Below are 16,487 nucleotides of genomic sequence, written 5' to 3' on the forward strand. Positions count from 1 at the left end.
CATGGGAGCAGCAGTGGGACATCAAGAACCATCCCTGAACAGAGCAGAACGTGAAAGACATCTATCCAGACAATCGCGTTTTTCGCGAAGGAAGGAGAGTCAACCTCGCAGGACGACGCCACAGACGGACAGAAGACAATCCAGGAGCGAGTTTCAGCCCACACTCGCTCTCTCGCTCATCAGGATTCAGCTAGCGCTCGGTAGACTGACATCTCGACCCGGACTCACCTCGCACGGGTGGTGGCGGCGGTCAGGTGACTCGGTAAAACAGACAGTGACAAACGACTTTCCGCAATCAGGCGTAGAGCGAGACGAGCGGAGACTCGGACTGCGCCGGGAAAGCGGCGGGCGGCGTTTCGTCAAGGCTCGATTCTGATCTCATGGAGTCAAGAGTGTGTGAAATATTGCAATATTACAGTGACGTCTTATCTTCTGGAACGCAGAGAACCTTTGGGTGCTTTGAGATATACCTGTCTGAGTAAACTGACAGCTTTGGATTGAAAAATGTACTTTCTAAAGCATTTTCCACGGTTAGCAGGTGACAAGTTTTTGTCTCCTGTGGGCGTGGCCTGCCAGGTGTCTATTTTAGTTTCGATGTAGTAGTCATGTATATACGATGCAGTATAAACTTCTAGAGCTAATTAGTTAGACGCAAATTAAACAACGCAGTGGAACAATGAGTGGCTGTGGGATCTACTCGAGATGAGATTAGATCAGATTAGATTAGCAACTCTACTAGCTACATACACTCACCAGCAGCACCGACGACCTCTGCTACTTCCTACCAAGCTTTATCCTTATTCGGAACGTCTCTATATATGTTTAACGAGCGTTCAGGACAGGATCTGACAAGATAAGATGGAACCACGCTTAAGTGACCGGGTTCTTCCGTTTTTCTGAGTCAAACTCTAATTGGGAGATAATTGCAGGTAGGAAGTGAAGTTGTGACTGAAGAAACGTCAGCTCACACTTTACACACTCGCACCTAATTTGCATAGAATTGAGAATATTCAAATACTCAGTTCAAAATGTCAACAACAAAAAACCTTTTCGGCTCCGTGTCGCGTACACACGTACGTAGAAAATTCTGTGTCCGTGTGGGTTTCCTCCGGGTTCTCCGGTGTTCTCCAAGCCCCCAAAACTTTGAATTTTGACTTTTATTTTGACGTGAGGTATGCTCATCATTTTAGCATTAGCATAATTATAATATGCGCATTTTTTAGTGTGTTTACGGTAGCTATGATGCGCTAGTCTATTAGCAGTTACAGCAATTAACCCTGGCTGAATCCTGACAGATCCGACAGCACTTTTTACACTTTACGTCACTAGATGGTGGTCGAGGCATAATGTTTTCCGTCTGTCTGTGCGGCTGTCTGCGATTTCTGTTAGCGCAATATCTCTGTGCCCAGCAAGGTCACAGCAAAGTCAGAAGTAGTTGTTCTTCAATAGTTCTCCATCCACACCGTCGGCGTCCACTCGTTCTACTCGTTTATTTCATGGTATAAGGCACAACAACCTTTACGTGGAAGAAAAATTCCATACGGTACATTAACGCCTCCACCTGGAGACCGCGATAAAGCGCTGCCTAATGCACAGCTCTTTACAGGTGTCCAATCACCAGCTTCCTTGCAGATTTGATTTAGATATAAAACCCTGGAAGAAGAAACCAAAGCAGGATTTTATTCGATTTGCTCCTTCTGGCAGAGAATCTATTGTTGACGGAATGCTGAGCAACAGATCCCTAATGGAATCATTTGTCCTGCTGTCCAGCTGCTTTGTTTTAAAAAGCTTTCGTCTTGCCTTTGCTTTTCCACGGCTCTTTATCAGCAGATGGATCTCCGGATGGCCTTCAGGGGAAAGCTGCTGAACCCAGAAACGGCACAGGAACACCAAGAAAGATCATATTTATTAGCACCCCCCCTTCCCACCAAAAAAACCAAAAAGAAGCGCATGGTTCTTACAAACGCACGCTGTAAATTTATACGCGCTGACCTTTCGATCAGAACGGAGAGATGAGATCTCCATGACGTGTTTCTTTTGGAAGACATGAAGGAAGGAAGGAACTCCAGCTAGATAGATAGATAGTACAGTCAAAAAACACTGTTTTTCTTTCTTTCTTTCTATTTTTTTTTTCATTATTGCCCGTTTCTGTATATTACTGGCTCCTTTTCTTTCTTTCTTTCTTCTTCTGTTCTGTCCATTTTTCTTTATACTATTGGTTGGTTGGTTCCTTTCTTCCCTCTGTCCTTCCTTCCTTTTATTTATTTATTTATTTCTCATTTCTTAAGTCCCCCCTTCATTCTTTTTCTCATACAGTACGCTTAATTCTTTCTTTCTTTTAATTGTTGCATTTTTCTTTATATTATCTGTTACCGTTTCCGTCCGTCTTCTCCGTTTTTCTTTATATTATTGCTTCCTTCCGTCCTTCCTGTTATTCCTCTCTCATGCCCCCCCCCCTTCATTCTTTTTCTCATACAGTACTCTTAATTCTTTTTCTTTCTTTTATTGCTGCATTTTTCTTTATATTATATTACTGGTACCTTTTCCTTCCATCTTCTCTTCTCTTCTCTTCTCCAGTTTTCCTTATACATTATTGGTTCCTTCCTTCCTTTTATTCATTTCTAAAAAGAACGTTCTCCCTTCATTCTTTTTCTCCTACTCTCTCCATCTTTCCGCAAGAAAGTAAACTTTTTGTTGCACCTCCTCTTCGTCTCAGTATTTCTGTGTCTTACTCATGAACCCCAGAAGAAGCATACAGCCGGGCGCATGTTGGAAATTTAAATGCGCTGAGCTTATGACCAGAACGGAGCGATGGGATATGATGTGTTTCTTTCGGAAGACTTGAAGGAACTCCGGCTGCAGACGACTTTGAAGGGCAAGAGAACAGCTCGGACCCACCGCCGAGCAATAACCGAACCGTGTGCCGTTCGGTGTATTCCCCAAATACACATGGGGAGTTCCCCATAACCTTCAGAGATGGAATTTCCGGAACGTGCTACAGAAACACTCGCACTGCTGTAGTTACTTCAGTTTACTCGTTTTATTTCCATTACCATGAAATAAAGATTTTCCCAGCTAACCCTCTCCTACACTCCCGAGCTGCAATTATGAAATGGATCAAAACTTCTTCCTGGAGAAAGTCAAACTCATCCCGCCGCTTTCGCTTCCTCCTGGGACCCTTCGAGCTTTTCAATCAATTAACCGCGGAACAGAAAACGCTCCGTCAGCAACCTGCAGCTCTCACCAAGACTCGAGAGCATAAAGCTAAAGAAGCGAAAGAAACAGAAGCGTTCAGAACGATCTCTCCTGGAAATCAACAGCGCGCGCGCACACACACACACACACACACACACACACACACACACACACACGGTTCAAGAGGAAGAAAGAATTTAGGAGGAAACACGACTGTTTGATGATAAACGGATGAACGAACGGCTCCTCTTACAGAAGTTTAAAGTCTATAGTGTGTAAGTACAGATTAAATCACTAATACTGCAAACACACTGTACCTAGCAAATGTATGGAAACTAAAGAATCTCGGAGGAATTTAGGAGGAACTATCTGTATACACTTTGCTAAATGAATAAATAATTAAATAAAAGCCTGTAAGCCTTTAAAAAATGTTAGTAGTGTATAAACATTAGTGTACTGCTAAATGTAAAAAAACAACAACAAAAAAACAAAGAAAAAACAATAAATAATTACAATATAACCAAAACACCACTGTTTTTTTCTCTTTCTTTCTTTCTTTCTATTATTGTTTGTCCTTTAACATTTTTTCGGAATCGGGGTTGTACCATTGAGCCTTTTTCATTATTTCTTTCTTTCTTTCATCCTTCATTTTTTCGTTCTTCTTCTCTTCTCCAGTTTTCTTTATATGATTGCTTCCTTTATTCTGTCCTTCTTTAACCGGTCCTTCCCTCCCTCCTTTCAGATTTCTAATGTTCTCCCCTCAATCTTTTTCCCCATACAGTACCCTTAATTCTTTCGTTCGATGCAGTTATGGCCTTCCTTTCTTTTTCCCATGCTCACTCTCCCGTATGAAAGTAAACCTTTGTGTTGCTCCTCCTCTCTCGATCTCTGTATCCGTTTACAGCAGATAATCTGTTCATCCTGAATAATAATATTTGTACTGGCTTACATCCCTACAAGGCACTGGATATGTAGAACAGGGATTTATGTGCACACACACACACACACACACACACACACACACACGCGCGCGCAGGGTGTAGAAGGCAGTGGATGTGCTCAGTGCTGCTCCTCAGACTCGAGGCAGTATAAGAGAGACGGTAGAGAGCAGGTAGGTACAGTAGGGATACTCCGACTCAGTCTCAGAGCTTATTTCTGGGTGTAAAATGAGACGGATATATCCGAGCATCCTGCCGCGTATCCTCTGATCATCCGAAAGCTTTAACGAAACTTAAAAGGAATTTTTAACAGCTCCTGAAGCGAGCGTGCGAATACCATAACCTCGGAAATGAAGTTCAGCAAAGCGAGAAGCCGGCCCTGTCTCCTTTACTGAACAAAAGAGACGAATAACGGCTCTGACACATCGCAGATAGTGTGCGCACGCACACACGCGCGCACACACACACACACACACACACACACACACACACACACTACTCAAATATAAGGATTTCTTAGCAGGAGAAAGCCTTTTCCCTCATTTTCAGCGAGAGCCTGCTGTCAGATTTAAGATGGTAATAATGGAATCTCACAGCGAACCCTTGGAGAAAGTTTGACTTGGCGGAGAGATGAGAGGAATACGAATTAGCAGAATGGAATTTTTACACACACACACACACACACACACACATACACACTCTCTCTCTCTCTCTTAGAGCTGGACAGATGATTGACGAAATGGTGCGTCTCAAAATAACAAATTCAGCTGCATTCAAATAACGCGACAAAATGAATACACAGCAATGTCTAGCCAATTCACAAACACTCCAGGCCTGTGTGTGTGTGTGTGTGTGTGTGTGTGTGAGTGAGTGAGTGTGTGTGTGTGTGTGTGTGTGTGTGTGTGTGTGTGTTTTCACAGAAATCTACCGCCTTTGTATCATTGCTTTTCTTTGCTTTTCTGTCACCGCAGGAGCAGATTAAAGTTATTCACGCCTCGTTTCATCTGAACAACTCTCATTCATGGGCTGGGATGAGAAGCGGAGGAATAACACGAACTCTCCACAGCACAGTACAAGCCGGGTTTCCTCCGCTCCGCTCCTCTCCGGGCCCGGAGACCCGGAGACGACCTGGAGACGACCTGGAGACGGCCAGGAGACGGCCAGGAGACGACCAGGAGACGACCAGGAGACGACCAGGAGACGACCAGGAGACGGCCAGGAGACGCCGCTCCGGTTCATTACGGAAAACCAGAACAAACAACTCAGGGAATAAAACATTCCGAAAAAGACCTGACATAAGAGATGCATGCTTCAGAGAAGAGTTTCAGCTTCAGAGGTCACCGGAGAATAAACTCACACACACACACACACACACACACACACGCGCTCGCTCACACGCACACACACGCGCTCACTCACACGCACACACACGCGCTCACTCACACGCACGCTCTCACACGCTTCTATTAATTATGCATGTATGATATTTACAATAACAATAATAATAATAATAATAATAATAATAATAATAATAATCTACATGTTATTCTGTCTCTCTCTCAATTCAATTTCAAAGTGCTTTATTGGCATGACTGTTTACATACAATATTGATAAAGCATAGCAATATAGATAAGGATCATTTAAAAATACATTAATAATAATAATAATAATAATAATAATAATAGAAAAAATAGTAATAATTACAATAATAAGTAAATAAAAATATAAATACAAATGAAAAATAAAGTGACAAGTGAAATAAAGTCTCTCTCTCTTTCCCTACTCTATCCTATCTGTCTGTCTGTCTGTCTCTTTCCCTACTCTATCCTATCTGTCTGTCTCTCTCTCTTTCCCTACTCTATCCTATCTGTCTGTCTCTCTCTCTTTCCCTACTCTATCCTATCTGTCTGTCTCTCTCTCTTTCCCTACTCTATCCTATCTGTCTGTCTCTCTCTCTTTCCCTACTCTATCCTATCTGTCTGTCTGTCTGTCTCTTTCCCTACTCTATCCTATCTGTCTGTCTCTCTCTCTTTCCCTACTCTATCCTATCTGTCTGTCTCTCTCTCTTTCCCTACTCTATCCTATCTGTCTGTCTGTCTGTCTCTTTCCCTACTCTATCCTATCTGTCTGTCTCTCTCTCTTTCCCTACTCTATCCTATCTGTCTGTCTCTCTCTCTTTCCCTACTCTATCCTATCTGTCTGTCTGTCTGTCTCTTTCCCTACTCTATCCTATCTGTCTGTCTCTCTCTCTTTCCCTACTCTATCCTATCTGTCTGTCTCTCTCTCTTTCCCTACTCTATCCTATCTGTCTGTCTCTTTGCCTCTTTCATCCTGTCTGTCTGTCTCTCAATATCTATCTATCTATCTATCTATCTATCTATCTATCTATCTATCTATTGTCCTTGTTCTCTCTCTCATCCCGTCAAACTGACTATCTCTCTCTATTTTATTCAATGTCTTTCATCTTCCCTGTTCCATTCTGTCTCTCTCTCCTACTTCATTCTCTCTCCCCTCTTCTCTTTGCCCATTTCATCCTCTCCTTCTCTCTCTCTCCCCCTCTCTTTCTTTCTCTCTCTCCCTCTCATCCTGTCAATCTGTCTCTCTCTCTCTCTCCCTCCTATATAATCCTATCTGTGAGTCTCTTTTCCCTATTCCATTCTGTCTCTCTCGCTCCTATTTCACCCTCCCCCCTCCCCCCTCCCCCCTCTCTGTGTTTTATTGCCTGGCAGAGTGCTGCATGGTGCTGAATGCAGAACAGCGGAACCAGACGACACGGAGAGTGTGAATGTAAACAGCTGACGCTCCATCCAGCCGTAACGCGCTGGCACGCTCGTCCGCTCCGCCCCCCCCCTCCCCCCCCTCCCCCCTCCACTCCTTTCTTTTCCCGTTTCCGCTCCTTTAATTTCTGTATCCACCGGTGTTACCAGCTTAATCTGCTTTTAATTAACGCTGAAGAAAAAACCCAACATCTCATCGCTTATAAAACAGTGAACAGGAACGTGGAAGCAGGGAGGAGGGGTGAGAAATCGGGGAGAAAGAACAAGTGGAGAGGTTGTTCAGCCAGAGGAACTGAAACAAATAAAACAACCACACACACACACACACACACACACACACACACACACACACACACACACACAGCATTTCCCTGCAGCAATGGAGAAAATGAGGTGAAGTGAATAGAGATGGCAAAACGCCAAGAGTGAAAAACAATCATGCCCACTCGCACTCTGTTAGAATGAGCTACATTCATTTATATTCAGCTTCATACACAAAATACTAAAAAAAAAAACAAAAACACGTCAAATCAAACACCTCAGAGACAAAAAGATCAGACAGGATTACTTCTCCATACGATTTGTAATCTCTAATGTAACTATTACCAAGGATTTTAGTCAAATTTCTTCGGAATGTTTACGACCGCACGGACACATCCGGAAATATTCCACCGTATTTCTCCGTACGCTCTATTCGGACGTGATTAGTTTCCCGGACATTTCCCCGTTAAATATGACTGATTACAGTCGCAGAAATATGGGTGTGTCTTTAAAAAAAAATTCCATGCATACTACACACACACAGACCCCTTTTTAATCGAAACAGCTTGTTGTAGGGGGTGTGGCTGTTAGTGAGTCACATGACCATATAAGGTATGCAAGCTGTACCTGTACTTACCAAAACCCCAGTACAAAAAAAGGATCAACTTTTGCAGGAGAGCGAGGACGCGATTCTTTTCTCACAGGATATATAACGCAATCGTCTTTCTATCTATAGAGTCTACCGTTATTCTTTTCTTTCTATACGGGTATATTTCACTATACGCTATACATGCTCCCGACACAGTGGAACACTCTGGCGCTGGAAGTCGTACACAGTGCGCTGTATACTCAAGAGGATTTCATTCTGTTGGAAATTTTTATGACGTAGAAGATGAACGCTTTGTTTATAACTAGTTATTAAATTAATGATCAATCAGTCGTTATGTATTGAGCGTTGTTTCTACCGACAGCAAGTGAGGCAAGAGTCGCTTGGACAAAACAGACCGTAAACAAGTAAATGTGTAGAGTTTTGGCTTTGAACTGCATGTGAGCAGTGAAATGAATTCTGACAGACCTCATGTGTAATATTCACTTTAGTAGGTCTCATCTGTTATGTTCGAAACCCGGGTCCAGTTCACTCACACACACACACACACACACACACACACACACACACACACACACACACACACACACAGCTTGGCAGAGACAGCTTAGCAGTTGAGGTTCTGCGATCAGAAGGTTACAAGTTCAAATCCCACGATTGCCAGGAAGCCACTGGCAGGCTCCTGATCCAAGCCCTTAGCTTTCATCTGCTCAGCTAAGCTTGGACTGGATTCCGCCTCTCTGGATAAAAGCATCTGCCAAATGAGTACATGCGATGTAGGAGCAGACTATATTAAGAAGGAGATGGAAATGTGATGGCAGCAAAAATCTGGCAAAGCCGTCAAAAAAGAATGAAAGTGACAGACAGATTTAAAACTGAAATCACGGCCAAATCATTTCCTCACCAGTTAAAGCCTCATGTCTGTGGTACCTTCTGGTTCTCCCTTTTAGTTATGCTGTTATAGCTAGTCTTGCCGGAGTCCCTGATATCACTCACACACAGTACACTGTCCTTAACCATTACAGGACAATAACCATACCTAATAATCTTTCCCTCCCTTTCCCTCTCTCTCTCTCTCTCTCTCTCTCTCTCTTTCTGTGGAGCTACACATGATACTCCTGAGATGCCAGTGTTCCTGACCCCTTCTGCTCTCCGGACCTGCCTGATCCATCCTGATGCCCTACTTCTGGTTGGAGTTCTCATCTATTAGAAGTCACATGCTGCTGCTGAGGATGTCCCACATGGTGCAGACTAAAGATCACTGAGATTACTGAGGATGGTTCCAATGAAAAACCATAAAGATGGCTTTGGACCTCAGTTCATATGAACAGTTATGCTGTTACAGCTTTAGGACTACAATCACCACAAACGGTTCTACACTCGTGTCTCCATCAGCGAACGGTGGAGAAGTTCAACAAAACAGACTTCCTGTAGAAACTGTAATGAACTTCCTGCTTACACAACTGCACTATTTGAGCATGCAGTCTTAGCACATTTACAGAAGGGGTGTATTTATTTATAATCGCACTATCCGGTGTCACCCAGATGAGGACCAGTGGAAGCAAGGAAACATGGAACCAGACAGCCAGAGACCTACATAACCAATGAACAAAGAATCTAGAGACCTGTGGAATAGAAAAAAAACAAGGAACCAGAAAACAAGTGACCGAGATAACCAAGGAACTGGGAAACCAGATACCGATGGAACCAACAAAACCAAACACCCAGAGAGCGTAGGAACTGGGCGATGAAGGAAGTATGGAACTAGAGACCTATAGAACCAACAAAATTAAGAAGCCTGAGGGCCACGGATATCGGCAATAATGGAAATAAGAAATCAAACACCTATATTACCAAGAACGCCAAGGAACCATGGAGCCAGAGATATAGGTAATGAAATAATCAAGAATTCAGATACAAAAAGAACGACACTAATGAAGGAACCAGAGAGAAATAAGGAACCATCGAACTAGGTAACCAAGGAAGTTGGTAATGGGGGACTTAATAAACCAAGGGACCCAAGGAACCAGAGAGCCAGGGGCCTAGTTAACCAAGGGACTGGGGAAATGACTATGAATGATAACCATCACCCTGATCTTCAAATCTCAATCAAACAACAAAAACCTAAACTTACATCATCAAATCTAAAATATCCTTTCACCGACCTGAATGAATACGCAGAACAGTAACGCATATTGTTTTTTTTTTCTCTCTCCATCATGCTGAGCCTCATGCTGAGGCTGTTTACACACTTCTTACCTTTCATGCCGAACTTGGAGCGCCTGCCGTATTTGTTAATGAGGACAAACATGACGAGGAGGAGGACGCAGGCGAAGCCAGCCAAGCCCACTGCGATAGACACCTAGAAACACAAACACACACGTTAATGCTCTTTCCTTTCCTCACGGAGAACACACGTGAAAAATTACACAGATTTTACGGAGAAACAAATCGTCTTGCTAATCTGCACTTAAGAGATGGAGTATAAACTCCCACACGAGCACTGCAGAACTTGACAAACCTTTGCTTTACATGACTGATGCAGAACGTTTTCGATTCCTCTGTAACACGAGTCGGGGGCGGCTGGATTACATTTAAACTTATTCGTTTTTTCAGAAGCTTTTATCCAAACAAGCTTACAAGTGAGTCAGGACCCACTCTGAGATCTACAGCTAAGGTTCCTGCCCAAGAGTCCAATAGTGGCAAACCTCCTAATCAAATAAGTCTTAACTTGTGATAGCAGATGAGATCATCACCAGCAAGTCCATGTTCTTGTTCAAAACACAAAGCCACAGGTCCAACACCAGAACAAAACGGTGAGAAAGTAGGATCTGGGGAACCAGAGAACTATGCAAGCAAAGAACTATGAACCAGGAATGAAGGAAACGGGAAACGAGGGAATAAGGAATTCAAGGAACTAGAGATCCAGGAAGAACCAGAAACCAGGGATTTTGTGAAACCATGAGATTAGGGACCAATATAACTAAAAACTCAGGATTTAAGAAAACCCAAAACTAAAGAGAACCAGGAATTCATCCAGAGAACTACAACACATGAAAGCCGTGAACCGAGCTAACCAAGGGATCCCAAGCTATGGAACTAGGAAGCAAATGAATCAAGAAACCTTGGGACCAGGGTAGCACTTTTCCACTGGCTTGGCTTGTTAAATTATCCATAAACGTCCATGCCGTCATTAATACCACTGCCATGTAAAAGCCAAGCAGCACTGAAGTACCCATGCTGAATTTGGTTCCGCTTCCACGAGAGCCAAGCAGGGACATGTGGGCGGAGCTAAAATAGTGCAGACTATCCACTGGTCAAGCACATTCGCACAATTGTCCTGATCAAAGTCCAAAAATCTTCAATGTCTGCCTGTTATTTACTCTTTTAAAAGCCTGTTGCTGATTTGTGGGTTTAGGAAAACAGACATGCATAACATATATAAAGATCTGAGGAACCAGAGAACTACGGATTTGGGAAAAGAAAGAAGAAGGAACAAAGGAACGAGAGAAGTAGAGAAACAGAAAACTAACTCGGAGGGAAGTATAGAACTGGGAACCAACTTAAGTATGGACGGCAAGGACAAGGTAAATAGAAAACCAGGGATTTGAGAAAACAAGGAATTGCTAGCGAACCAACAAACTGTGGATCAGAGGAACTGAATAATGGAGGTATGGAACTAGGAAATTAGGGGAAATGGGAAACTATATGACTATGAATCGAGGAGGGAATTACGAAACAGTGAACCGAGGAACCGTACAGAACTATAGAAATACAGAACATGAGAACCAGGAACCGTACAGAACTATAGAAATACAGAGCATGAGAACCAGGAACCGTACAGAACTATAGAAATACAGAGCATGAGAACCAGGAACCGTACAGAACTATAGAAATACAGAACATGAGAACCAGGAACCGTACAGAACTATAGAAATACAGAGCATGAGAACCAGGAACCGTACAGAACTATAGAAATACAGAGCATGAGAACCAGGAACCGTACAGAACTATAGAAATACAGAACATGAGAACCAGGAACCGTACAGAACTATAGAAATACAGAGCATGAGAACCAGGAACCGAGGAACCTGTTAAACCAGGTGAAGGACTGAGCATTTAACAACACAAAGTCTTGTTTTTAATTTGTCTAAGCACATTCACAAACCTCAATGATGCACTTCATTACGCATGACACATAAAAGTTCACATGATGGACTTTAAGGTCACTTTTAGACCTTTTACGCTAAAACGAGACAACGCGAGGTCCCGTATCCGGGCTGAGATTCGTCCTGAAATGAAGGAACGAAGAGCGTTTTTTAATCAAGAATTCCCTTCGACAGTGCAATTTGTTCCAAGACCATGGCTTAATCCGTGTCCAGAATGGCGCCGAGTCGCGGAATAATCCTGTGTAAAAACAAATCGAAAAATAAATGGAGAGTAAAAAACAAAAAAATAAATAAAATAAAACGCAATGCAGAGTGCTTCATCATCTCACAGAAAGACTGGAATAAGCATACACACTCAGAATGATAAGGCTAACAGTGACAGGATTTCTGCATAAAGGACTAAACACACACACACACACACACACACACACACACTCACACACAGTGAGAGTGTGAGAGGATTAGCCTGACTTCCAGACCATTTCTATAAAGACGTTTTCATGCTCCAATCCGTGGACAAACAAGATTTAACGAACTTTTCCTCCACGCTCGATCGAGCGGCAAAGTGGCGTGAAACTTTTATTACTCGAATATTTCTTTCCCATAAACAGACTTTAATAAGACGTCTGGAATATTCAGATTGCAGCCGCAAACATAAAATCCCATAGAATAAATATTTCTCTCCCTCAAAAGAAACACCGCCGGATTTGTCGACACATTCCGCACAGCCATCCAGGTCTTCTTTTTTTAAACTCCCATTCATTCATTCGTCCGTTTATTTATTTAATTATTTATTTAGCCTTTTGTGTGCGTTTCGTATCGACGCCGATCCGGTAATCACGGACATTTGTATCATAAGAGGATCCTTATTTCCACACGTCCTTACTGGAGCACGTAGACAAACGAATCGGCTAAGCGTTTGTCTAAACACGGCCCTGACGACGCACAATAACGTGTCGAAAATCCCCAAGTCAAATAAAAGCAGACAAAAATAAAGAAATAAAAAACCTGCAATAAAGCCGTACGAAGGAGAGAAAAAAAAAAGCGCTCTCTATAATTAAGACCTTCAAACGCTCAGAGGCTCGGCTCCCCGAACGCGGCGCTATTAAATACACCCCCTAATCTCTATCTAGCCAATTACAACACAGCCATGAGCTAAACGACATTTTTAAGAAGCCGTAAAACACGCAGGTTACAAAAGGACGAAGGAGAGGAAAATGAAAGGAAACTATAAAGAGGATTAAAGTAGCTCGAGTTTAACTCCATCTCCGGGTTTATCCCTGTACCTGCCTGCGAAGACAAAAAGGACACAATGCTTCTCCATACTATTTTTTCTTTCCTTTCCAGATTTAGTACTATAGGCTACAATTCCCACATGCTAGCTCCGCCCCCTCTCACCAATCACTGTTATTGGATCATTTGCGTTTATGTGAAGAACATAAAATTTTATAAGGCTGTGATCTGCGGCCGCGCTACTGAACACTTTCGGACCAATCACAATCCAGAATTCGGCAGTAAGGTGCTTTCGGGACGTCTAGAGGACATCCTGAGGACGCCGCTTATTGTAACGGTGTGATCTTGAAGATTTTTGTCAATTCTCAGTCGCGTCACATTTCGGTTAACGAAGGGACGTGTCAGACATTTGGAGCTGGGGATCATTCAGTTAAAGAAGTGAATAAAACCCGAGCGCAAAACTCAGATCTCAATCCAAACACATAAATAATAGAATATTTAGGAGTTTATTCAGAACTCAGACGAGTAATTCAGAGTAAACGCTAGGTAACGAGCGCGCGCTCACCCCGAACGTGTCCTCTTCAGGCCGGTGCGTAACAGTGATGGTGGGAGTCAGACTCGGACTCACAGGAGAGTGAGCTGTGGGGTGAACTGTGAACACAACACACACACACACACACACACACACCCCATCATCATCATCATCATCATCACCATCATGAGTCTACACTGTGTATTATGTACTTGTATGTGTCTGTATATGAAACGATGGAATTTTACATCAACAAAGCATCAATGTCTGTCTGTCTGTCCATCCATCCATCTGTCTGTCTGTGTATCCAACTGTCTGTCCACCCATCTGTCTGTCTGTGCATTCAACTATCTGCCTATCCACCTGTCTGTGTATCCAACAATCTATCTATTCAACTGTCTGTCTGTGTATCCAACTCTCTGTCTGCCCATCTGTCTGTCTTTCTATCTGTTTATCCGACTATCTGTCTGTCTGTCTGTAATGTAGATGAAAGTGGGACGCTGTCAGCAGATGTGTACTCACCGAATTCTACATAGTCTCCTGGGAATAAAGAGAAAAAGAGCAGTACATCAGTATCAGTACATCATATTAACAATGATACATCATCCTCTCTCTCTCTCACACACACACACACACACACACACACACACACTCACACACACCAAACAAAATCCCCATGAGAACTCCTTCCATCATTAACCTCATTAACCCTTTTTACACTTACAGTGTTTATCTCACATCCCTATTCACTACTGAATCACAAACTGATGATGATGAAGATGAAGAAGATCATCAGCCGGGATGTGTTTAACGTTTGAACTACGAGGGCTGTTAATTTCTGGCTCCTGATTGGGTCAGAAGGTGTCGATTAATTCTCTATAACAGCGGCTCTGACAGCAGCGCAGGTTTATATAAACGCGCTCGTTCTAATACGTTATCGTTTCTATAGCAACGGCTCGTTCACGGCGACTCGTACGGCAGACGCTTCACTGATAATTAACAACTTAAGAAATGTGTTCCTGTAAGGAGACACGTATGGAAGGAGTCTCCAGTGTCAGAGGTAAAGCCGTAACTGGAAGTTCTCCACATCTTCAGCTTTCCCAGATCGAAATATTCACTACCAATTATTATGAAAATGAATTATTACTACCGATATTAATGACTACGTATAAGTCAATATATATATATATATATATATATTTTGTTCTTATGTTTATGTTACCTGTTTTGCTTTCAGACAAACATGATGTCAAAAAAAATTATTCAAAGAAGAGAAATTTTTACCATCAAACGGCGCTCCCATGAAGTGGGCGTCGACCATTTTGGTGGCCACGCCCAGGACGTTGCGGGCCTCCAGTGTGTAGTTGCCGTTGTTGTGGTGGGTAGGGTTTTTGAAGATGAGGCAGCCCTCGAGCGAGTCCCGATAAACCTCGGCCTCCATGCGGACGTAGTCGGTCTGCGGCAGCTCCACGTCTCTGTAGAAGAAGCGCACCGCGGGCAGCGGCTGGCCTCGGACGATGAACATCATGCACGTGTCGTGCCATTTCTCCGGGTTCTCGAAACGCACGATGGTGGGAGGGACTGCAGACGAGACGGGGAGACGGAGGGTTTAAAATAGCGTTAACGGTTAACAAACACTAAAAGGTGTGATGAAGCGGAGTCACAGCGAAGTGTTTTATTCCTCTTATACCACGGCAATTTGCCGAGTTATTCAGGTGACACGTCGTACTTTTTATCCGTTTACTGTTACATTTAATGTTAGTTGTTGTCACCATGTAGCAGATGTATAGCACCATGTCGTTCCCTCACCAGTCTTTCTTTTTAATCAGACCAAAAAAAAAAACACAGCTTGTCATGTTGCTAAGCAACAAAAAGCGTAAACTCAAAAAGCTTAAAGTTAAAAGCTTTACCTCTGACACTGGAGACTCCTTCCATAAATGTTGAACAAACGTCTCCTTACTTCATTATCACACAATTATTTGAACATTCTGTTGACGTGGAGAGTCCACTGTACAATTCCCTGTGAGCGAGCTGTTACTATAGAAACAATAACACACAGAGCGAACATGTGACCTTCCCTGCTGGTCCATCAACGAAGGACTCTTCTCCATAAACACGTAATCACTGTAACCCTCATCCTCTCGTCACGTGACAGACGCTCACAGCCTGTACTTACCGTCATCTAAAACACACGTGACCGTCCACATCCACCCACACACACATTTTACACTTCTACATCCACCTCTAACATCTGAGATGTCCATCAGTGAGCGGAGCAGCTTCTCGTTCACCCTCATGTTGACTCGGAAAGACTTCTGTCGCAAAACTTCAACACTTCACAAAGCAAAACTGGGAACATCGATTTTTCACAGCTTGACTCCTCCCCCCCATACATATGCATTGGAGATGATGGAGATGGAGAGGATGGAGATGGAGAAGATTAAGATGGAGATGGAGATTAAGAGGATGGAGGTGGAGAGGATGGAGATGGAGAAGATGAAGATGGAGAGGATGGAGATGGAGATGGAGAAGATGAAGATGGAGAGGATGGAGGTGGAGATGGAGAGGATGGAGATTGAGATGATGGAGATGGAGAGGATGGAAATGGAGAAGATTAAGATGGAGATGGAGACTAACAGGATGGAGGTGGAGATGGAGAGGATGGAGATGGAGAAGATGAAGATGAAGAAGGAAAAGATGAAGATGGAGAGGATGGAGGTGGAGATGGAGAGGATGGAGATTGAGATGATGGAGATAGAGATGGAAAGGATGGA

At 43.1% G+C, this 16,487-nt stretch overlaps 1 protein-coding gene across 1 annotated transcript in view; it reads right to left on the bottom strand.

Moving 5' to 3' along the window:
• ntrk3a (neurotrophic tyrosine kinase, receptor, type 3a) overlaps positions 1 to 16,487 on the bottom strand; it is a 183,406-nt gene that overhangs the window by 59,075 nt on the left and 107,844 nt on the right. The window contains exons 8-11 of the mRNA XM_053630231.1: positions 14,998 to 15,294; positions 14,236 to 14,253; positions 13,747 to 13,832; positions 10,039 to 10,141 (exon numbers count right to left, since the gene is read on the bottom strand). Of these exons, the coding sequence (XP_053486206.1) occupies positions 10,039 to 10,141; positions 13,747 to 13,832; positions 14,236 to 14,253; positions 14,998 to 15,294 (504 nt within the window). The remainder of the gene's footprint in view (positions 1 to 10,038; positions 10,142 to 13,746; positions 13,833 to 14,235; positions 14,254 to 14,997; positions 15,295 to 16,487) is intronic.

This window comes from Ictalurus furcatus, chromosome 8 (assembly GCF_023375685.1).
Source record: "Ictalurus furcatus strain D&B chromosome 8, Billie_1.0, whole genome shotgun sequence".
Lineage (NCBI taxonomy): Eukaryota > Metazoa > Chordata > Actinopteri > Siluriformes > Ictaluridae > Ictalurus > Ictalurus furcatus.